This window comes from Peromyscus eremicus, chromosome 6 (genome assembly GCF_949786415.1).
Source record: "Peromyscus eremicus chromosome 6, PerEre_H2_v1, whole genome shotgun sequence".
Lineage (NCBI taxonomy): Eukaryota > Metazoa > Chordata > Mammalia > Rodentia > Cricetidae > Peromyscus > Peromyscus eremicus.
In genome coordinates, this window is record NC_081421.1 from 104,105,375 (window position 1) to 104,130,444 (window position 25,070).

The 25,070-nt window shown below is 39.6% G+C and overlaps 1 protein-coding gene across 1 annotated transcript in view; it reads right to left on the reverse strand.

Moving 5' to 3' along the window:
• Gstcd (glutathione S-transferase C-terminal domain containing) overlaps nt 1-25,070 on the reverse strand; it is a 104,209-nt gene that overhangs the window by 2,186 nt on the left and 76,953 nt on the right. Inside the window, exons 5-10 of the mRNA XM_059266275.1 lie at nt 14,529-14,644; nt 14,331-14,375; nt 12,601-12,729; nt 7,278-7,411; nt 4,616-4,646; nt 1,186-1,255 (exon numbers count right to left, since the gene is read on the reverse strand). Coding sequence (XP_059122258.1) covers nt 1,186-1,255; nt 4,616-4,646; nt 7,278-7,411; nt 12,601-12,729; nt 14,331-14,375; nt 14,529-14,644 — 525 coding nt within the window. The remainder of the gene's footprint in view (nt 1-1,185; nt 1,256-4,615; nt 4,647-7,277; nt 7,412-12,600; nt 12,730-14,330; nt 14,376-14,528; nt 14,645-25,070) is intronic.

A 25,070-nucleotide genomic window follows, 5' to 3' on the forward strand; every position in this document is an offset into this window, starting at 1 on the left:
AGATTTAACCCCCTGATCTCTAGAATGGTGGACCAAATCAATTTCCATTGATTGTAAAGACTAAGACTACACAGACGAAGACACACATCTGGTGTAATTATAACAAGTGTACATTATGCTGACTTAAAAAATCAGAAATGGGAAATTAGAAGGAAGAACAGGAAAAGGGGAAAGAGAATGAGAGGCTTAGGTAAGAGATGGCAGTTCTGGGCACAGTGAGAACAGGAAAGGAAGTCTCTTAGCTGCAGGTCTCAGTGCCTTTCCTAGTGTGAGCACCTTACTATGCTGACTTTACAATTTAAAGGTAATTATTTATCATATAACATCTTCAGTATAAACTACTTCAGCTGGGCTCAAGGAAATGACAATCTACTCAAGTATACATGGAAAAATGCATCATGTTGGAATTTTAGAGAGTATGACAGTGTCCAATGGGGGATTTCTAAGAAAAAGAAAAGGTGCGATTTAATCGCCACCCACTTATCTTATTCCCTGTTTTAGACCCAAAACTTCTAGTGATATGGACAAAGCTGAGAAGCTGTATTGTAGAAGTGAACAAGGGCTCTGTGTCTAGAACCGAATAATCTGAGGTCATGGGGTGGCAGTAAGAGTCTTAGGCAAATTGTGGCTTACTATGGTCATCAGTAAAATGTAAATGACTGTGTCTATCTCATTTATTTTCAGTGTTTAAGTGTGTGATAATAGTTGCTATTATTCTTCTAAACACTATTACTTGGAATGGTTCTGTGGTCTTTTAACCTGGGTAATGTTCAATACTGCAAATGCTGACTATATATGTAAGTTTACTTTTGTCTAAGAAAGACACATTACCATTCTTTATACATTTTTAGTGAATCAACTTTGGCACATGGAGTTGACATTTACATTTTTATTATTTTCTTTGTGACTTTGGGCAGATCCTGAGGTTCGTTAACAGTAAGAAAGATTTAATATGAAATCTACTCAGTGTCCGACACTGAAATGGATTTAAAGACAAAGATGCTAAGCAGGATGTGACAAGCTATTATAGTTATAAAGCCCTGTTGATGTGCATGATAGCCCCCAAGAAGAACAAGTTTTCTTAATGATAAATGGACCAGTGTTTTCCCCAAATAGACCCTACCCATCCATCCCCAGGCATGCTGGGCATACCCTCCCCAACAGCTGTTTGTTGAGAACACATACCTATGAGTCTTCTCTGGGGTGGAAGCTGGACAGCTGTCTGATCTGCAAATCTGCACAGAATCATGTGTTCCTAAAAGGAGCATGAAGAGAAAGTAGGTTTATTCCAATTAGTGCTTCATGTTGTAAAACAGAGGAAACAAAGACACGATTTCAGTTCTTCTGGAGGTCAGGAGTGCTTAATTTTAATAAAAACTACTGTACAAAATTGAACAGCTGAAAAGAGCAATCCTGAGAATCTTATACTCAGCCACTTCTTCCCTTAAGTTGCCTGTTCTTCAGATGTAGTTCTTAAGAACAGATGCAGAGAAAAACCTCAAGGCCATTTTACCTAGTGGTTCTTATCCTATAACCAGGACAAGACAGTTACGTTTTGTAAGTATACTGTGTTAAGCGAAAAGATCAATTTATTTATTTGTTTGTTTATTTATTTATTTATTTTTCCCGGAGCTGAGGACCGAACCCAGGGCCTTGTAGCTTGCTAGGCAAATGCTCTGCCACTGAGCTAAATCCCCAACCCCAAGATCCATTTTCTTAATTTTTCTTTCTAAAGGTTATTTGAATCTCTTGCATGGGACTTTAAGAAGATAAGTGATGTGGCTTCTCATACTACCTGAGGAGAAAGCCAGTCATTCTCTGGGACTCCTGGCAGAGTGCTGGCTCCTCCTCAGGGGCATCCCTTTCTACTTTAAGACCATGTATAGAGGAGACCCGAGGGAATGGGAGGGAGATTGGGGCCACTGTATAACAATTTTAGGAGATACTGCATTAATGAAGAAGAGAAGGAAACCTTGAAAGGGACAGAGGCAGTAAACTGGGGAGTCCCCGTTAATCTGCAGGTAGCCGAAGTGACTAGGCAATAACTAAGTTTGTTAGTGCTCCCTTGAACCCAGAGCAGCAGCTGTAGATCCTGAGTGGGAAAATGGCCCCAGATGTAGGTTCAGTGAACAGGGGAACTCAGATTCACCATCTGATTCTTAGTACTCGGCACATTAAATGTAAAGGGCCTTTGTATTCAGACAGTCATCCTGGTAGGCTGGCCTCAAACCTGCGACCCTCTTGCTTTGGCCTCTGAGTGGGAAGCCTCTGTTTCCATCAGGTAAGTGAAATGTTTGTGGCAATTTTTTTTTTTTAATAACAAGGGTATTTTTGTCTCAACCCTTATGTATTAAAACATATTTTAATAATCACTATAAAATTTAATGGCAAAGGACAGGAAATTAATAAAATGGTTTGAATAAATAAATTATATAAAGCCTCCACGAATTGGCTGGCATCAAAAAGGGACAGAAAAATTTAGAATTAGAGGAGCTGAAGAAGCAAGAACACGTATTCCCTTTGTCTTCCTGGAGTTTCTAAACAGATCCACTGTATACAAGTAAAGGTAATGTTGAGGGAATTAGAACTCAGGAGGGGTCCAACACTCTGTGTCCAACACTCGGGGGGCTGGTGGACTAGCAGCTCCTGAGAGTGCTGGAGTCACAGTAGATAGAAACTACGAACTGGGGTGCTGCCAGGGGAGCTTCTGCTCTCCGGGGCCAGGGTGACCATTTCTCCTCTTTTTTTTTTTTTTTTAAAGTTTTATTTATTTATTATGTATAGAGTATTCTACTTGCATGTATGTCTGCAGGCCAGAAGAGGGCGCCAGATCTCATGACAGATGGTTGTGAGCCACCATGTGGGTGCTGGGAATTGAACTCAGGACCTTTGGAAGAGCAGTCGGTGCTCTTAACCTCTGAGCCATCTCTCCAGCCCCTATTTCTCCTCTTTACAACTGTAAATTCTTTCCCAGCCAGTAGACTAAGGGCACCCTTCCCCTCAGCAGCCCAGCTTTTCCCCACACACCCTCTCACTTGTGTTTTTCACAATCAATTTTTGACGATTCAGGTAGAACCTTCTGAATGAAAGATGGAGGGTCCTAATGTTTGCCCTTTAAATCTAGCAGTTCCCCAGGATATGAACCCTTCTACTCTGGCCAGCAAAGGCAGCAGTAGTCTGGTTCTGGATGAGAACATGACCTGAGAACCCTCTCTCAAGTGTATGTGACTGTGTGCGTGGGGAGTGGGGAGAGGTGGGCTGTGCATGGGGAGTGGGGAGAGGTGGGCTGTGCATGGGGAGTGGGGAGAGGTGGGCTGTGCATGGGGAGTGGGGAGGGGAGGGGAGGGCTATTGGTAGGGTGGGCTACAGGGCTGGAAGTGGGCACTGAGGAAGCATAAGGACATGTTTGAAGAGATAAAGCTGTCAAGGTGGTAGAAATGAATGTTTAAAGAGACTGTACTTCATTGTTAGGTGGAGGAAGTAAAAGTACTAAAATGTAGGGCTGGTCCACAAAATGACACTGTGTTCCAGCGGGTCTGTGTAAAAAGTGGAATTCACTGCATTTAAATCTAAACTAACTATCAAGCTTTAACTGAATTACCTTTGCATTTAGCTCAAATTACTTCTTAGATTTGTATGTCATGTTATTGGACAGTTGTTAACGGTGATATTCAGAAAGATCAAAACTGCTCTGCTCAGATTAGTGACTCAAAACCATCACGACTTATGGGAGACAGGCCTCTAAGTGTTTCCCGAGTTTCTGTAAGCAAGAACTGACTGCCTTCTTTCAAGGCCAGGCACTGACACACTGGGACACACAGCCTGGGATCTACTTGTGAGTAGCTCACCATCAAATACTCCTTTATATCTTCAAAGGTTTATAACCTATGAACAATAAAAATAATAATAATGGCAGGGGCAATGGCAAATACGTGGGAAATTTGGATGTGGCCAACAGAGCCAAAAATACCTGACTTTTTGTAGAAAATTTCCTCTATTCTGGATTATCTTTCCAAGCATGTCGTCGGAGTGAATAGCCTTGAAACTAGTCCTCCCTCCCCAGGCATGAGCAGGTCCATCTCCTGGTAAGAGGGCCTCCGAGAGCCACAAGAAGATGATGGGACTCTGGCTACTGCTGCTGTTACAACAGCTGTCTTTTGTCCCTGACAGGACTCTCTGCCTCTGTCAGCATTTACCGGGCCAGCTAACTTGGTAACTTGTATGTAAGAAGGGGAAAAACAAAATCTCAGCTCCTTCCCAAATAGAATTCACTATTCAAAGATTTAAATTAATCTGGATTTGAAATTTTTAAAAGGCCATACTAGATATTTTTATGTAATTCAATGTATCTGTAGCTAATATACAAGACAAAATTTGGGATGGAAAAAATATGAAGGCTCAAAAGTTGTACAGGAAGGAGCCACAATGATTCATGTATATAATCCCAGCACTTAGGAGACTGAGGCAAGAGGGTGGCCATGAATCTGAAGCCAGCTTGGGCAAATAATAAGTTCCACGACACAGGGTGAGAGCCTGTCTCAAATAAAACAACAAAACCCTAAATGCACAAACAAAGTATATTCAGAGGATGTCTAGATCTTTTTAATAACGTTACCTTGTATGATAAAGTTTCCTTGAATTTTTCACTAGAATAGGAAACAAAAAGGAATTAGTTACCACTTTAAAGAAGGTCAAATAACCTGAATTATAAATAAAAATATGTGCTGTATCTGAAGAGTATTAAAGGTTATTCCGAATGAAAAACCACGTCAGTTTGAAGTGTGTTTATGGGAAGATAACAGCAGAGCATCACGATGTCACGAGTTTTAAAGAGTCTACTCCCAAGTCTGTTAATCCTGTTAGGAAAGGACAACCACTTCCAGATTTTCTCCTGACACACACTTTCCGGTGCTGTCCTGTGTGGTTTTGTTATGATTCAGGTGTGGCAAGGTCAAGGAGGCAACCACCACTGAAAAGATACTTTATCCCTCACAATTCCCCAGAAAGGAGTGGCATGCCACGCAGGGTGTTGTGGGGATGTGCCATGTCATTGACGAGGCTGAGGAAGTGCGGTGACATATGGGCCTTTACTGCTCCTTTTGTGGGAAGGAACAGTGAAGTTGGTAAACAGACACAAGATGGACTCATTTCACCCTCTTCAATGGGCTCTGGAATGGAGAGCCCCTAACTGCCTGGCACTGAACTGGGGTATTAGGGCACAGGGAAAGCTGTGTGGAAGAATAAAGCTTGACAAAGGATGTTGTTACAGATAGGGCTCTTTATTGGTTGTTTTGTATATGTATGTTGTAGACAAGTTGTTTACTTAGATGTTAAACATAAAAAAAAAACCCCAGAAATCAAAGCTGTCATAACTGTTAAATTTCACACAGTCCATTACAGTGTTCTATTAACTAATTAAGAATAGGCCTGTGTATATGATATAAACTTCATTAGTATCAATTAAAAATAATTTGTGTTTTTACATAATTTAGGAACAATGGACTAAAAGTCACACTTTTGCCTTTGGTGAATTAGCTAGTTCTCATACACACACACACACACACACACACACACACACACACACACAAATCAATGTTCTAAATAGTTCCAAGGACACACAGAGCAAAATGACAGTCAATTCACAAGGCTATAAAAAAGGTGACATGAAACTGAGATTTTTAAATCAGTAAAACTAGGATATAAATCTGACCAGGTCAAATTAATATTTTTACACACCTATTAGACTTACACATTTCTTCACACACTATAAAAATCATACATTTTATCAGGTTTGAACTATTCAATAGGCCTCAAATTATACATATGTAAATATATATATATATCTCCTGTCTGTCTGTCTTTCAATACTTCCTTTGGTTTTCTCTCAGTTTGTGAATTGTGCCAAGAGCAAAATAATGAAAGAAAAAAAGATTATTTCATACTGTTACTTATGTTAAAGACTAAGTAAATTCTAATGAAAAATTTCTAAGGTTTCCAAAAGTAATGTGACTGATTTTGTGTCCTAAGTAGATTTTTTTAAAACGTAGGACAGAAGGTCCAACACTGACATATTTAGCTTCTGATTTTCAGTAACTATGAACCAAAGAGTGAAATGTCACACAGGGTTGTTCTCCGATAGAAGTGATGAGAATTAAAATTTCTTCCTTTCTATGTGGGATAAGAAGGATCATAAAGATGGCTATCAAATTTAGGCAACACCTGTAAATACTATTTATTATTATTTTTAAATAAAACCCTACATTTTAGTTTATTTACTTTTTGTGCATGTGTGGATGTGGGTGGGTGTGAATGCCATGGCATGTGTGTGGAGGTCAGAGGGTCTGAGGGATCAAGCTCAGGTTGTCTGATTTGATTGGCAGATGTTTTCATCCCCTGAGCCATCCTGGAGATGCTATGGATGCCATGTAACTACTAGCAACAATTCACATTTATGGACTTACTCTATGCCTTCTTACTTTTTCTGTTGTTTGATTATAGAGACAGTCTTACTCTGTGCCTAGGCTGGTTTTGAACTTGAGACAATCCTCCTACGTCAGCCTCCAAAGTGTTAGGATTCTGGGCATACACTTGACCTCTTTGCCGCTTCTGAGTAATATACATATCGCTATTAAATGCTCACCCAAGCCCTTGCAGTAGTTCCTGCTACAGCCTCATTTTGTATAGAGGAAAACAGTAACTTGTCTGACGTTAAACAACATACAGAGTGATAAGCAGCCAGTACTGCATCCGGTCAGTATGTTTCTAGACTCTAAACACTAGGCCATTACACTCCACTGTCTCTTACAAAGGATGGTTCTGATTTCATGTAGAGGCACACCGGGAGGTGCGGAAGCCAGCTGACTTGCTCCTAAACAAACTTGCTTTTAACTGGATCTGAAAGAAAAGGCAGGGACAGACAGAGGAGAGCCAATCCTCCTAATCCTGTTCATAAGCAACACCTGCCACACTGGAAAAGGTAAACAACCTCAAATTCAAATCTCACTGCAACCTTATTGATTTCTTTTAGTTTTTCAGGACAGGGTTTCTCTGTGTAGCCCTGGCTGTCCTGGAAATGGTTTATGTAGACCAGGCTGGCCTCGAACTAACAGAGATCCATTTGGCTCTCCCAGATTACATACTTCCCAGATTACGGGGGTGCTGAGATTAAAGGCGTGCTCCACTACCACCCAACCGACTCTAACTGCATCTTTATTAAACAAGTCTCGTGTAGCAACTTACTCCCACATTGGTGTCTTAGGTAAAACACTAAACGTCACCTTTTGGGGAAATTAAACTTGGATGTGTTCTGAATGAAGCCATAACAGCATGGGCACGTGATGAAGGAAGCCCGTGTTTGCATGCAGTGCTCAATCACCATATCTGTCGCCACTCCGCAAGCATGCAGCGCCACCTGGAGAACAGAACCAGACCTGAGCGTTAGGTGTCTTAACTAAATTCGGAGTACTTCAAAGAAATCAGCTCAGGACAAAGAGCTGACACAGGAAGTGAGATGAGCCACAGCATCTTCAGTAGAGAGCAGCATGCACCTGAATACTGCTGAAGGTTTTGTCAAAGGATTCAACAGCAACCCAAGGGGGATTACTGAGCAAAGATGGGGAGATTTGAGCATTCATGAAAAACAACAACAACAACAAAACCCAGAATGGATGAAGTATTTCAAATATCAAATTTATGAGCCAATAACGATACTTCCAAAATCCCAAATTAAAAAAAAAAAAAAGACAACTAATTAGTTATTTTTGGTAAATAGCCAGCTCATTTTGATAAATGGAAAATACTGGGAAGATTTTTTTTTTTTTAAACTATGTGCACCATATCTCTGGGTAACCATCTGTTGATAATGGAATGATAAACTAAATTAATGCCATTCTGTAGTTTATTTATATAAGGCAGGGAGGGTCAATGATTACAAACGCTGCTAATGCAGAGACAACCAGACATACCACTAGCACCTATGACCAGTCTAACCCCAAAATGAGGCAGAATATAATTGTTTCTACAGTCTTGACTTTAATTTCAATTTGCTTTTTTAAAATTTATTTTATTTTATGTGCATTGGTGTTTTGCCTGCATGTATGTCTGTGTAAGGGTTATCAGATCTTGGAGTTACAGATGGTTGTGAGTCACCATGTGGGTGCTGGGATTTGAACCTAGGTCCTCTGGAAGAGCACCAGTGCTCTTAAATGCTGAGCCATCTCTCCAGCCCCTGCAGTTTAGATCTTAATTGTTAAAACTTAGACACTATAGGGACCAGGGAAATAAGTGGAACGGAAGTATGTAATCAGTAAGATACACATGTGGAAAACTGTAAAGGACAATTAACAAGACTGCAAATAAATCCCAGGGAAACAAATGAGCCAGGGATTGTCCCCTAAAGATGCTGCATTTAATTCCTAGAACAGAACGTGCAGCCAAGACAGAAAAGACATTCGCAGATGTGACTGTGGTTACAGTTCAAGACTATCCTCAACAACATGGGCAGCTTCAATCTAACTACATGAGGTCTTAAAAGCAGAGAATTGTATAAGGGAGGAGCCTAGGAGATAGAACAGGAGGTCAGGAAAATGGAAACCCAAGCCTGGACTGCCATTGAAGGCTTCCACAGAGGGCAACCAGGGAATGTGGGTGGCCTCCAGAAGCTGAGGACACTTGGCCCACAGCCAGAAGGGAGACATAACTAGATGAAACCACATTCTACTAAGTACCTCAGTGAGTTCCCACCATGGCACCTTAGAGCGTCCAGGCAAGAGGCAGCATGACCGGCATCTTACGATCTAGATTCCTGATCTACAGAACCGTTAGTTGACAAATATATGTTATGTTGAAATGCCTGGTTTGTGGTAACTTATCAGGGCATGAATAGAAGAGGAAAGCCATTCACATTAACCATCCATTTTAATTTTTAAGAATTAAAAACTTTTTTAAAATAAAATATTGCAAATAAAAATGATTACACTCTGAAATTAATCAGACCCAAAGCCTATACATGTAAATTTTTCTATCATCTTTCAGTTCTGGCCTGGGTCATCTTGTTAGGCCAGGAGGTGAGGGCAGAGCCTTGTACTTCTAGCCCGTTCACAGGGGTCGGGATGCTGCTGGTCCTCTCGCTGCAGTAACTTACAGAGCTTCTGTAGCATCGTGAATGTGAGTGACTGTGTGGAGCAATTTGTCTTTTATTTCGATCATTAAAAGCTTAGAGTTTCAGGAATGAAATAACATTCATTCACTATTTCATTTATCAAAAAATCTCTAAGGTCAACCTATTTATCAATATTATGGTTTTTGTGAAGAATAAACTATCAAAATTGTGGTTCCTATTCTATGTTCTGTTTTAGTGCCAATGGAATCCAAAGGACTGAATCTATCAATCAACTTAATTATAGAAGTTTGAACAGACCTAAAATTCTGGTGCTAACTAGCAAGTGGCTCACTGTGTTGGGCAGCACACAGAAGCATAAACAGAAGCTGAGCACGACATAGACAAAAGCCCAGAAACACTCAGAGAATCCAGTAACACATGGTGGGATGTTGTGCCCTTCAATAGTGTGCAGAGCCCAGCATGGTCTGTACACATGTAATCCCAACACTTGAGAGGCAAGGCTAGGTGGATCAGGACCTCAAGGTTATCCTTGGCTATATAGTGAGTTCAAGGCCAACCTGGGCTACATGAGACCTGTCTTAAAAAATAGAAAAACAAACAAAAATAACGTAAGTATAGACAGAAACATTAAAAGACAGAAAGGTGGGGGAAGTCATGAAGTCTTCTGGAGGAAGTGACATTTAAGGAGGGTCTTGTCGAACAGAAAGGATTAAAGAAAGAAGAAAATGGAGACTATCACAGGAACCTGATATCAATCAAATAGTCAAGAACAACTGAGTATCCAAACCCAACTGGTATCTACGGCACAACCTGAGGCTCAGGGAACATTGCAGAAGATGAGGTGGAAATACTGTAGGAGCCATAAGAGTAGACCAGCTGCTGTGAGACAGTGTGCTCTGATTACAGCACCCGTGAAACCCTAACCACATGGTCTCCTAAACAAGATCTATACAAGGAGAGCAAACACAGATGCGGAAAGCCTCTCAAATCCCTGAGATGAAGAGCTACAGGTAACCAGTGGCTGCTAAGGGAAGGAGACTCTGTCTTCTCCAAAAAGCAGGCCCTGGACAGGTTATCCATTCTCAAGTGATGGTCATCCTAAACACATACAAGCAACACTAAATGGACCCAGCAGGCTGGATTCATATATACATACATATTACATGTATATATGTACCAATAATTAACAATGGAGAGGTCATAAATTTGAAAGGAATTTGATTGGGGAGACATGGAAGGAGGTGGAAGGGGTAGAGGGTGGTGTGGAAATGATGCAAATACAGTACTCAAAAATACTAATACATTTTAAAATAAGTTAAAATAGCATTAATACTACACTTTTAAAACAATCTTATTAAAAGCATCCTTTAAATTTACAGTAGTCAATACTTATTCAAATCAGGGGTCATGAAAAATTCTAAAAACTTTTTTTTTGATGCTTATTTTGGAAAAAATATATTTTCCTTATGATGTATATTAGTCATTAAAATCAAAACCAGTATTAAGAAAATGGTATTCTTGTAATAATGAAATACTTGTTTTGAAGGAAAAATACAAACAACCCATGACTAACAATGGTTCTATTTATTTAGTTAGTTTTTTACTTTATAGTGGTGCAAAGGTAACAGACATTCAGTGAGCATAGCACCAGGTCTGAAACTTGATCCTGGCTAACAGGACTCCCGATGAGCCTCACTCTGGTGCTAGACAGCAGCACAGCCCAGGTCTTAGTCAGCCAGCCATGTGATCACAAGGCACATGAGCAGTTCCCTACAGCATTTGGTGTAGCTAATCTATGATATTCAGTAGATTAGGGTATTATATGCATTTTCTACTTATGACAGTCTATTATTGGCTTATCAGTATATAAGTCCATAAAGTAAAGGAGATGTATCCATGTCGCATGAAAAGAAATACACATGTTTATAATTTTTAACATGTATTTCACATATTTATTTCTATATAGATTGCCTAGATATTTGTGAATATAAAAATAGTATATTAAATATAGTCTATTAAAACAGTAAAAATAATACACAAAAAATCATTAGATAGCACATAGGGGCATCCAAAGTAATTAAGGAAGGGAAAAATCCATGACAGGTATCTAATAATGAAATATGGAAAAACAATACTGACTTCAAAAGGACACATATATTTCAACCGATGTTGCTAAATCATGAACTTGGAAATTATAAGATTATCATATCAGAATGACTCGACACCTGGAGCTACAAAGGACAAAGAGAACCAGGACCAATGAGGTGAGAATGTCGTGTGTGGGAGGTGAGTCCAGGGCAGCAATATCCTGCTATTTCAAACATTTGTTCCACATCTACAAAGGACATAAACTGTATGCCTTTTAGTTGGAAAAGCAAAGCAAACCTTCACCATTTTCAGCAGTCAATGTTTAAGACATGAATTTTAGGGCACAAAAATAACAGCTGCTCCAGAATTCTGCGCTGCAGATGTGGGTAACAGTTCTATCCAGTAATCCAGGAACACACAGTGGGGATGGGCAGTGACCCAGCAATCCATCAAAGTGCTTTCAAAAAGATGTAAAGATCTGTTACAGTTACAGCTGCATTATGAAAGTAAGAAGGATATGCTTAATAACTAGGAACATTTATGAAAATGTCCAGTTAAAGAAGGATCTAAGTTGTACTGGCTTCCCAAGGCTCATAGATGCACAAATCAGCATTTGTATGTGTGCATAAATACGTAAAGACCAAAAGGTATTTAGACTACTTATCTCTCAGTATACAAGAGACAGCCTTTTCTTATTACAAGGTATTTATCTATGTTGAGGATATATTCATATTAAATAAAATATTTTAAATGAACAGGAGTATTAACAAGATATTAGACCTTAATGAAGCACAAATTCCACAAGAGTCCAGAACCTGAAGAATAAAGCAGCCATGAGCTGGCCTCTTAATTATTCTTAACATTAAATAATAACAACTTGGCCTAAGGATTTAAAAACATAACCATAATGCTTAGAAACTCAAAATAACATGTAGATAGATATTAAATCTCCGTTAAAGAGAAACTAACGGCAATTTTAGTATTTATAGGTTATTAACAAGTTATTTTTCCCTCATAGTTTTTCACTTTGTTTTGCTTTGTTTTGTTTAGTGCTCTTCTGCTGTTTTCAAAAAAAAAAAAAAAAAAAAAGCAGACTAAGGTAAGGTAAGCCACTCATCCTATTAATAACCACACCTAGCATTTTCTCTGTGCCTCCTAACACTGTTCACGGCACTAATCACCTTCCAGGGCATGGGATAAACAGATGTTATCTGTCACATAATGAGATAGGACTGTGAGGGGAGTAATGTTATGCTATACCCAATAGGGAGAGTATAAGAAGCTATTCATGTCTTTGTTTAGGAAAGAATACAAAATTATTTTCTTAGTTAATCTAAAGAATAAAGTTATTATTTAGGTAATAAGAGAAACTGAAATTATGGACTACTCACCCCAATGTTAAACATTCCTGTAAAATACTCCATATTTGCTTGAATGAACCAAATGTTGTTCAAACCTAGTTCGTCACTCCTCTTCTTAGCACGGATTAATGATAATTCCTTGTTTTCTATTAATATAACCTAGATTTTGTGCAGAAAGAAATCCAGTATACTCAGTAACACAATTCAGACATTATTAGTGCTGAGCATTATAGCTATATTTCATATCTTAATAATAATGCAGAATGCATTTACTAATCCTCTGTCTTGTATAATAGTTCACCTGGTACAAAATGAGCAACGTCTTGAACTCTTGAAGTTTAGCAGGTAATGATGTAAGTGAAAGAAAGACACAACAGCGTGTTACACGTTCAGACTGGAGTGTAATGGGAACTCAGACTCGGGGACTAAGGCGGGTTTTCATGGAGAAATAACATTAGCGGAGGCCTGAAGACAAACAGATTAGCTAAGGGAACGGCTTGGCCTGAGGAAGATTGTGGTATATCAATACTGAAGAGCTGAGAAACCTGATAGGGTTTGGCACAGTGCATGGTGACAATGAGTGTGGGAAAGGGGCAGGGTGTAAAGGATGGAAATGAGGTGGGAGAAATAACGGGAGGCCATATCATGTATTTATGATAAAGAAGGTTCCAGAAGCTGCAGTGAATAGCTTGGATTGGCGGGGTGAGGCCGAAGGCAGAAGGAGCCTCCAACAGTAATCACAGGTAGAATTAAAGACATCGTTATCATTTATTTTTTCCTTAAGCACACTTTATAGAAAAATACTATATCACTTTACATAAACACTTGATATACAGTTGATATTAAAAACCTTCTGGTTTTATCTAGCTGAACTCCTTGTCCGGGTCAGTCCATCTAAGTTTCCAGGAGAATTACTAGAAAGGAGAATTACTAGAAAGGGGAAAAGATGCCCTCCGCCCCCATTCTGCCTCTCAGGACTCTGCCCTGTGAGCCCCTCCTCTCAGCCAATCCTAAAACTGTTTTCCCCAACGCTACAACAGGGCTCGCCTCTTCTTCAACTTTGATTTATTTTGCTCTTTATTCTCTAGAGCAGTGGTTCCCAGCCTTCCTAATGCTGTGACCCTTTAATGCAGTTCCTCATGCCGTGATGACCCCCAGCCATGAAATTTTGGTTGCTACTTCATAACTGTCATTTTGCTACTGTTATGAATCATAATGTAGATACTTTTGGAGACAGAGGCTTGTCAAAGAGGTCGCGACCCACAGGTTGAGGACCACTACTCTAAGGAAACCGCAACCCCAACCCCAGTCATTTCCCACCAGGTGTCTGACTATCTGTCAGCTCTAGGTTTTTTTCTCACAGCAGTCACAGTGACTGGAGAGCTCACACTCTGCCCTAGTTGACTATATATTTTTAAAAAATGACATTTTTTTTAAACCAGATAGTTTGTTAAGATATAGTCCTTGGTAACATTTCTAGTTGTGATTGTGTTGAAAATTAAGTTAGCTTTATCATATTCATTTTGTTCGATAATGGAATAGGTACCTGTTTTACTAAACACATACACTTTAAAATACTAGTAACTCTACTGTAGTCTTACTGTCCTTTTGCCCCCAGTTAAGATTCTGATCTTAGGAGTTATGTGTCACATATTTGACTTGATGAGTGAGTAATTAGCAATGCAGAGGTAGGATTCTGTGGACATGGCCCTGAATTGGACTTCCTAACCTGTTCCACCGGGTCTCTTATTCACCCTTACCTGGCAAGAGGGCAGCATATGTGCAAGAACAATTCCAACATGGCCCTGAAAAGTGAGACAAAAAAGTTAACTTTGGTTCCCATGGCTTTTGTTCAGTGTTAGACAATGATTTTGCCAAATAAAATCATGACCTTGAATGTAATGTAGCAAGGTCTCATGATTGTGGAAAGGCTAAAGGACAAGAGAGACATATGATACCCCGCCACTGCAGAAATCCACAATTCTGTCACCAGGTTTGGCTTGATTTAGCACCACATAAGCAAGGTTATTCAACTGTTGCTGCTTCCTCATAGCTCGGTCAGTGGACATTTTGCCTGGGGAAGATAAGAGAGGAAGAAAACATTTAGCATTGTGAGGGACCAACTAGACAGAATGGACAGGCTGTTAGGATAGAAGAAGAGTGTCATATGTGCATATGTCCACATGTATACACATACACATCAAAGAATGAACTACACATTTCATGTAATTCCTGTGAGCTAGAGAAGTCGAACCCAGAGACTAGCTCTACTTTTGATTATATTATTTTAATTAATGTATACTTGAATGCTTGACCCCAGCTGGTGGAGCTGCTTTCTGGAGAGGTTATAGAACATCTAGGGTTGAGAGGCTTCCTGAAGTCACATCACTGGGAAATAGGGAAGACTTTTGAGGGTTTTCAGCTTTAACTCACTTCCCATTATCTCTCTGCTTTCTGTATGCTGATGATGAAAATGTGACCAGTCTGTTTCCTGTTCCTGCTGCATGCTTTTCCAACCATGACAGACTTTCCCTCTGGAGCCCAAAAGCAAAAGTAAACTGTTTCCTCTATAACTTGTTTTTAGTCCTGGGATTTTATCATTGCAATAGAAAAGTAACTAACATACTATGCGACTTTTCTTTCAGCAAAGACAGCTTCTTCTAAAGAGTACAAGTAATAGCTGAAAAGTTAAATTCAGAACCATAAAGGCTTTAATCAATTTGAATACATGAAGAGAAAATAATAAAAGATCACCAACTTCAACACTGCTTACATCTGCTTACAGAGTTCTACTGAGAACACTTTAGTGTTTTTGATCTCCTTGAGCTCTTGATTCTTTTGGTGGGACTCTGAGAAACCAGGGACACAGGTGTCATACAGTCAGAACTCTATCAATGGTTACTGTATTCAGAGAGAAAACGGATTTTCCTTTCCCACATTAAAGCTTCCTTTCCTCATGAGCCAGACATTGAAATTTAATGCAATTAAGGACTAAAGATGGGCATTTCCAAGTATGAAATGCTCTAGGGCCAGCAGCATGACATCACTGTAACTCCTTTTCAAAAGCCCACTTGTGGCATTCCCAAAACATCCTTAGAAAGATGAATAGCATTGTTGTTTAAGTATAAAACACATTTCTTAAGTTTGATAAAAAATATGTAGAGATGTCAAAATTTTTTTGCTCCAATTTAGAGAAAAAAATATAATTTTAAGAGAATCTTTTAAGAGAAAAGAATAGAATATATTTTATCTTTCCTTTTCCCATTTTCCTTCTTTCTTGTGTTACTAAATTAAATTTTAAAACTAGGAAAATTTTACTATAAAAAATAAAATCATAATATCCAATTTCAAAAGTAACATTGACAAACATTATATCTCAAATCCTTAACTTTCTAGCCATATATAAAATATTATATTACAAATATCTTTTTATGTCAGTACATTTGTCTCTAAGCATATACTGTAATGGTACATACTATTACACTGATTATGTATACACCTTGGTTTCAATAACCTATGTTCTATTGTTCAATATTCAATAATACAACTGTTGTCACATGGCTCAATTTTTACACATTCTCAATAATTTACCATGCCTAACCTGAGTTTCAAAAATTACGAGTTTGAAAACCAATCTAGTGATCTCATTTGTGAAGATAGTTTAATGTGGCTTTTTATTCTAAGAGAATACTCATTTTCCTCTAACAATGTCATTATAAACATTTACACACAGAATAAATGAGTCCCTGTAGTATTACTTTTCATGAAGACCACCTGAGCTTTTATCATGACAATTTTCAAATACACAGCACAACTGAAACAATTTATCAGTGCACACTTCTGCACTAGTTTTCATTATTGCCCTAAATACCTAGGGCAGGTTACTTTCCAAGAAAAAGAGGCTCAAAGTCCCACCCTGACAACAGTAGCTGTTTTGAGGGCCCACAGCACATGACAGAAAAACAAAGGTACACAGTGAGGCAGGATGCTTCAGACATTAGGGTTGGGCTGACGTCTAAAACACCAAAACTGATTTGTTAATTGACTGGTTGGCTGTATGTGTCTGTATGCTTATGTCATGGAATGTGTGAAGAGGTCAAAGACAACTTGCTTGGGAGTCAGTTCTTTACTTTATTTATCACGTGGGTCTTAGGGATAGAACTAAGGTCATCAGGCTTGGCAGCAAACTTTTCTGGCTGAACCATCTTGCTGGCCCAGGCTCAGATTTTTATAATAGCTTTTCTTTTGTAGAATTTACCAGGAGACTAATACATCACCCCAATGACCTATGACCTCCCACTAGGAATACCTGCTATGAACAACATCAAAACCATGGCAGATTGTAGACAAATTTCTAAATGCTTTTATTAAATAAAAAACACGGAGCCAGAAATAGGGGTGAAAGCCTTAAAGAGACCAGGGAAATAGGGAAAGCCACTAGCCCACCTTACCTCACCAACTCTCAGCTTCCAAATGTGAGTTACTTCCTGTCTACCCACGCCTTTATTGTCTTGCTGTTCTGCCCTCTCATTGGCTCTCTTAGCCCTGCTACCTCACTTCCTCTTCCTACACAGCTCTGTCAATTTCTGTCTGTCTGTACAGACCTCCAGGCCTCTATGGTGGGTACTGGGATTAAAGGCGTGTGTCACTACACTTGGCTCTGTTCCCTAGTGCGGTCTTGAACACACAGAGATCCTGCCTGCTAAGGGATAGGATTAAGGGCGTGTGCTTCTGCTGCCTGACTTCTTTGTTTACTTAAAATGGCTTGCTATTTCCTCTGATTTCCAGGCAAACTTTATTTATTGAAGCACAAATAAAAAATCCCTTTTTTTGTCTAATAAAAATAAAAAAGTTATAACTAATCTAAAAAACTATATACAATATATACAAGCAATAAATTCATCAACAATGTTTAGTCCATTTGCATTTAACAAATTCAGGGAAAATATTCCATTATTTATGATATTTTGGTGAGTCCAAAATGTACCTAATTCACTTTTTATCCTAACTTATATTACCAACAGAAAACTATCTTGTGATTTCTTTCAAACTTATGACACTTAACACCTCTTAGTGAGTTTCTTTTCTGAATTTCTTAACAAGGAAAACTGTAACTATAACTATCTAATCTTCAACTTCCTCAGAGACCTGAGAAGGAAATATTACCTAGTAAAACAGGAAGTGCAAACAAGTGACTTCCAAAAAATGAGTTATGACAGAAACAGCCAGCTGCCTGGACAGTCACCTGAGGTTTCTCTGCATGGCATCATCTTTGGCCTACAGGCTTAGCGTATCTGACAGACTCATTTGCGAAGTGGGATGTACACAAGGCCTACAGCTTGACCTTACATTTGGTGCGAGTATTCCATGTACCAGATAAACTTGAATTCTGTCAGTGTCCTGTCATGATTCAGGATTTTAAATCCTGGAAATTGCTGGTGTTTTTGGAATTCGGCTGCCCATTCTTCTCGGCTTGTGAGTGGCTTTGTCTCCTTTATTAAATGCCAGTCTACCATTGAGAGGCTAGACTCCATCAGCCTCGTTACTCCTTCAAGAATAACTGTTTCAGGTACTGTTCCACTGCAGCAGAGTCTACGCCTTCCACGTAGCTTCTACCATTAATAACTCACTGTATGGGATGCATCACACTCCTGTCCATCTCTCCCTCTGACCATCCCAGTTTGTCTTAAGAGACTAAGACTATGGGAGATGAAGGTAGGGAAGATGACTTGGTGGGTAAAGGTGCTTGCCTCCAAGCCTGATGATCTGAGTTTATCTTGTGACCCACATGGTGGAAGGAGGCAACTAAGTCCCATATGCTGTCCTCTGATCTCTCCATGTGTACTCCATGAAATGCACATGCATGCACACACACATAATTGAAGTAAGAATAAAGGAGAAGAACAGCAAAGTCAGAAGACAATACACAAGTAAAGGTGTTGTGGGTATTTGTTCCGACAATATCTTTGGAGTACCAGCCTCTTGGTGGGTTATGTGACTGCTTAAAATCTGAGGAGGGGGTGTGTATTCTCTCTCTTGGGGTGATCAGAGACCTGAACCCTGGATCCATTTGCTCCCGGGAAGAACGGAGGACAACGATGGCTGTTTACTTGGTTCTGTATTCGTGAGTGTATTTTTCCCCATTTCATATCTTAATAAATCCTTGCTACCCCTTAAACAGACTCTCGTGGGTTTCGCATAACTGTACCTTGAGGGTCTGTATGAGGGCTAGAGTTCCACATGCTGCTGCTAAGTTGCCACAGTGAGGCAAAGAGTGAGCACATGTATTTATGTCTTTTCCCTATCTGTGAAGTTTCATAAGACAAAAAGAAATTCTATTTTTTTTGTAGAAAAAAATATTAAATGGAGTTCTAGCTGCAGTCCTGTAAAGTGCTTCTATCAAAAACTCAGAATGGCATAACTCCCTTATGTGTGTTTCAAAAGCAAGCTCGGGTAAAGACTTGCCTTTCTACAGCCGTCTTTGCAAGTAAACACATCTACACCAAAATGAAGGGTGAAGACAGAGAGCTTTTTAGATTTGTGTTTAAGTGGAGGGACTACTAGGTTCATACAGTATTCACAAAGGTTGAGCTAAAAATACAGCAGCCAGATGCCTAGACACCTTAATAACTGTCTCCTATTGGCGACATTCTCTCTTCTCATTCCAGATTTATAAATATTATAAAACTCCTGGAAACATAAACAGGATCTCAAGTATATTCAACAAGGTAAAAAAATCAGTGTTTTAGAATATGTATTAATTTAAAAATCAAACCCTACTTTGTATTTTTATTCAGTATCCTTGATTCTAAAAACAATTTACAAATATAAAATTGCAATCTACTTTTGGCTTCACTACAAATGATGGCCCTTTAAGTGCAGTGGAAAAAGAAATCCAAGCAGAGAACATTTAAATACATATGATGTCACAATTCTTCTGCAGTGGGGTCTTTGTCTAACTCACATTAGGATGCATTTGAGTATTTAGACTATGAGATTGCTTTTTGCAAAGTGAGGAAGACAAGGTCAAGGGGACTTGTTAAAAAGGCTTTACTGGGCCTGGGGTGCCCTTTGGGGTCGGACAGTTCTCATATTTTGTTTCTTTGTGCGAAGCAACAGTATACCCTGCCTGTTATAACTTGCTTATATATGAAAGTTAAGAAAATGGTCAGGTTAAACACATATTAAACTTCTTCAATAGAGATTCTCAACAGCATGGTATGAATTAAAAAATATAACTCATCTGAAGAAAAAGACTGAAAACTAATGGTTTAGTGACTTTTTAAAAATTTTTTCCCTTTTTTTTAATTGAGAGATTTTCCATTCATTTTACATATCAACCACAGATTCCCCCGTCCTCCCTCCTCCCACCCCCAGCCCTCCCCCACAACCCACCCCTCACTCCCACCCTCTCCAAAGCAAGGTCTCTTATGTGGAGTCAGCAGAGCCTGGTACATTCAGTTGAGGCAGGTCTAAGCCCCTCCTCCCTGCACCAAGGCTGCACAAAGTGTCCCACCATAGCTACTGGGCTCCAAAAAGCCAGCTCATGCACTAGGGACAGGTCCGGGTCCCACTGTCTGGGGGTCCCCTAAACAGTTAAAGCTAAACAACTGTCTCACTTATCCAGAGGGCCTAGTCCAGTACCATGGGGGCTCCTCAGCTATTGGTCCACAGTTCATGCGTTTCCACTAGTTTGGCTAGTTGTCTCTGCACTTCTCCCAATCATGGTCTCAATATCTCTTGCTAATATAATCCCTCCCCTCTCTCATCAACTGGACCCCTGGAGCTCTTCCTGGGACCTGGCCATGGATCTCTGCATCTGCTTCCATCAGTCAGTGGATGAGGGTTCTATGATGTCAGCTAGGTAGGTCAGCTCAGGTACCCTCTCGACCACTTTTAAAACACTTCCATTTGAGAAACTATAAAATGAGGAAACAAAAGCAAACTTCCTCCACAGAGAACACAGGGGTGCTTACCACCTTCTAGAAAGCCAGAGGAACCCCTAAGGACAGAGCACCTCTGCTTCCACTAGTGTAAGAAAGGCTTTTATCATGCAGACGAGGGCAATAGAGAGGGAAGCTCTCTATTAAGTTTCTTCCAAGGGTAGCTGATCGCCTTGTGTGGAGCAGTGACCTATGGCATGCCCAGTATTTGCACGTATGCTGAGGCCAGATCGTCTCAAAATGTGTAAGACACAATATATGCCCTCATGGTGCTACCAGGGTACCTAGGAAGAACACATGTACTGAAGATGAAACCGTGTTTGATACAGTAAGAGAAGCCTTCGTAGACCTAGAACAGAATTTTATGACGGGATGAACTGGGGGAGGCCTGCTAAGAACAATGCAGCTTGTTTAGTGGAAAACCACAATGAGCTCATCTGTGCTTGAAAACTGGGGCTCAATGTGGGGAGGAAGCAGGAGGAATCAGGCAGATCTGAAATTATAAGCAGGGGCAGGTAGGGAAGGGCACTGCTGGTGATTTTGACCTTGGCATCCCAAACAAAACATGGCCTTACTTTAATATGTAGTGTGCTTAGACCTTCTTAAGGCCGATTTCTATTTCTAATAGTACCGCTGTCTGCTTCTGAATAGACAGTACCATTATTCTTGCAGTTGTGCACTAAAGATGTTCTTTGATAATGCTAGCCTGAATCATTTTTATTTTAGATAATATATGAGATTATTCATAAAACTTTCTGGAGCACTCAACCTCAACTGATGCTCATTGCCATTAAGTGATGTAATTAAGAGAACAGATTTAGCTGGGCGGTCGTGGCGCACGCCTTTAATCCCAGCACTCGGGAGGCAGAGCCAGGCGGATCTCTGTGAGTTCGAGGCCAGCCTGGGCTACCAAGTGAGTCCCAGGAAAGGCGCAAAGCTACACAGAGAAACCCTGTCTCAAAACACCAAAAAAAAAAAAAAAAAAAAAGAAAGAAAACAGATTTGACCTGGTGAAGCCACTGCGTCATGCTGAACCATGGAGTTGGAGACCATGAATGTCCTGGGCTCCCTGGCAGACTTTCCTGCTTCCCTAGTTGCATCCTGAGGTGTTACACTGTTCAGAGTAGTTAATCAGAGAGTGAGGTCTACCTGGATGTGCCAACTTAAGCCTCTTCAAAACTACCCAGATCCCTCTCTCTCTGCTTTGTTTAAATACTTTCAAGACTCCTCTCTGCCTTAAGACAAACAAAACAAACAAACCAACTAACAAAAACCCTTACCTCTTGGTGAGGAAACAAAACCTTTAATGATGGGGTCCTCAATAAGCAGCCACACTCACCTTTGCTACTTCTGAGGTATCCTCATGTTCTAGCCTCATCACATTCACTAGCCACATCAGTCCTTTGATATTTGATAATAATTGTTTAAAAATAAATGATTCTTCATTTGTGCTTTAAACTGCATTTCACTTCAGTGTACTGAATTTTACAGGTTCGATGCATGAAGCAAGTTAGATATCAATGCTCTGATTGTATTTGTTGAAACAGTAAAACAAATCAATTATGGAAGTGTCTAAAGTAGGAAAAAGTTTCTGAAAATTCTTGTGAGAGAATAGGAAAGCAGCAATATGAAGTCACTTTCATTTTAGAGATAACATCCCACAGATGCTAAGACTTTACTTAAATGGTCTTTGGGATTAAAGTCATTTTCAGGCTAGCATCACTAATCCTCCTGGACACATGGATCCCAGTGTGCAAAGTCTTGCACTAGTAGGTACTTTTAATAGTCTCATACCTCTATTGTATTCACACACCTTATGGTTCAATTCTATGAAGTCATTAACTTTAATAGTGTCATGGTATCTTCACTAGTGTGATTTTACTCCATGTAGTGTTAGAACATTTGACAATTATATTACCACAAAAGACAGGAGAATGCCATGGAAATTCATAATGTCAAAAGCGGTCACTTTATACTTTCTAGATGAATAACACCTCCATAAAGATCACTCAACACACAGGTCAGGCAACCAGTGTAGCCTACACAAACCTGTTCCAGAAAATGCTGGAGATACAAGCATGTATAATGAATAGTTTCCACCTTAATGAACTTACACCTTGTTTACTTATTATAGGAGAACCCAGGAGAGCTTATGAAATGTATTTTGTTAACCATGTTGCATAACATACATTTAAAGTAGACACAACAAAAACAAACATGCATGTAGCTCCTAAGCTTCTAAACTGATTGATAATACTTTGTGCTGCCAGGACTCTGCAATCTAGGGAGCACTCTCACATTTAATATATCACCACCCTAAAACTCTCTCAGGTTGTTGGTGTAGATGACTGACATTTTCTATATTTTACAAATGAGGACAATGCACATTCTACAGGACAATTAGCACTTGCTTAAAGTCACAGGCTGGAAGAGGGACTCACTGAAGATTTCTAACATCAATTTCAATCTTCTTCTCAACATGACATGCTACTTCTTAAATAGATGACAGATTGGTAGATCTCAGTCAGTGTCATCATTACCTTTTCTTATGTGCGAGAGCTCAAGAAAATGAGGTATGTTTCTCAGAGTAAGGAGGTAATTTCTCTAGAAATTACATATTAGGGAGAAATTTAATTCTTCAGAATCAGTCATAAAATGCATTTTATTTCAGTCTTCCTTCTAAATAAAAATTCATCCAGGAGGCTTAGCAATATAACAGCTCAGTTTATGTTGTGAAAGTCAGTTTTGGATAAGGCATTAGAGGTCTCATAAGTCACTCCATTTAATAAATTGACCTTGCGGTGTCGCCATTTCCAAAAAGAGCAGTTCTCCACCATGGGACTTTCATAACCTTTTGGATTTTATAGAAAATGACACAGGAGGTTGAGCAATCAATTTGTGGCAAAATCGGATTATTCCGGAAGAAAGAAATGAAAATAGATCAAGATCTTTAATGGTACAGTACTGCAGATGCAGACTGAAGAGAGCACGCCCCCTCACCTTTCCAGATCCAACTCCATGCTGCCTTTTACAAAGCTGACAGAAGACCATTTAGGCATGCTGGGTGGGATGGAGAAAGGCTCAGCAAAGTGCAGTCGCATTAAATGCCAAGTCAGAGCTTCACTTTGTTTACAGAAGAGCTTCAAGTGACTAATGGAAAATCTAACACTTATTTCTGCCATTAACTCTCTGAGATGAATAAAACATTTTGATTCCTGAACACTATGTCCAGTGTTAACTGAACATACACATTTTCATTCCATTCGAATGTATTTACATCACATGAAATAAATATCACTTACCTGTGGTATTTTTCTTTTTTTAAAGACCACAATATTTTCCAAGTTGTTCACAAGACCAAAGCTTTTAGAACTAAAAAGTTAACTTTGGAAAACAGTTACTCATTTTTCATTTTAGAAACTCATCAACAGGAAGGTACTTTAACTTTTGAGGCCAATAAAACAATTCTTTCTTAGCTTCTACCTTATAATCAGAAATAATTAGGTTAAATGGTATTCTGGCCACTCCAATGGGGAGTGCTAACTTTCTCAGAGTATATTGACTTTTTAAAAGCAACTAAACTGAATGATGGAGTACTTTAGAGTAGGTAATTGGGGAAGTTCTCAAAGATCAAGTAACCAAACTGAGTTCTGAATACTGAGAAGAAGCCAGAAACAGGGACTAAGAAAGATGAGCTAAATACATGGGAGGTGTAGAGACAAGTCTTTATGTCAGTGGTTCTCAACCTATGGTTCCCAACCCCTTTGGCAAACCTCTGTCTCCATATTTACATTATGATTCATAACAGTAGCAAAATTACACTTACGAAGTAGCCATGAAAATAATTTTATGGTTGGGGGTCACCACAACATGAAGAACTGTATTAAAAGGTCATAGCATTATTAGGAAGCTTGAGAACCACTTGCTGTAGATGGAAGAGATCTGGGGATGTTGTGAAGAGGTCATCAAAATAATCTATATTACGTATACTACTAATCTAATGCACACACCACATAGCCACAGAGTGGCTGTTCTTTTTTTTTTTTTAATTTTTATTTTGCAATACAATTCAGTTCTACATATCAGCCACAGATTCCCTTGTTCTCCCCCCTCCCGCCCCCCTCACCTTCCCCCCAGCCCGCCCCCCATTCCAATCTCCTCCAGGGCAAAGCCTTCCCCACAGTCTGAGATCAACCTGGTGGACTCAGTCCAGGTAGGTCCAGTCCCCTCCTCCCAGGCCGAGCCAAGGGACCCTGCATAGGCCCCAGGTTTCAAACAGCTGACTCATGCAGTGAGCACAGGACCCGGTGCCACTGCCTGGATGAGAGTGGCTGTTCTTATTTGTGGGTATTGGTAATAGGAACGATTAAACTGTCCTGAGCATGTTGTACTGTCCAGCTCATTGTCCTTTCTGTACAGCTCACAAAGCTGGCTCTGCTATTTTACTGTGAGGGGAATGAGTGTGATGAAAAATAGTTAGCATCACTCATATTTATCCATAATGAAGCCAGGATTATGATCCTGACAGTCCAGGACCTATGCTCTTATGTACCACAT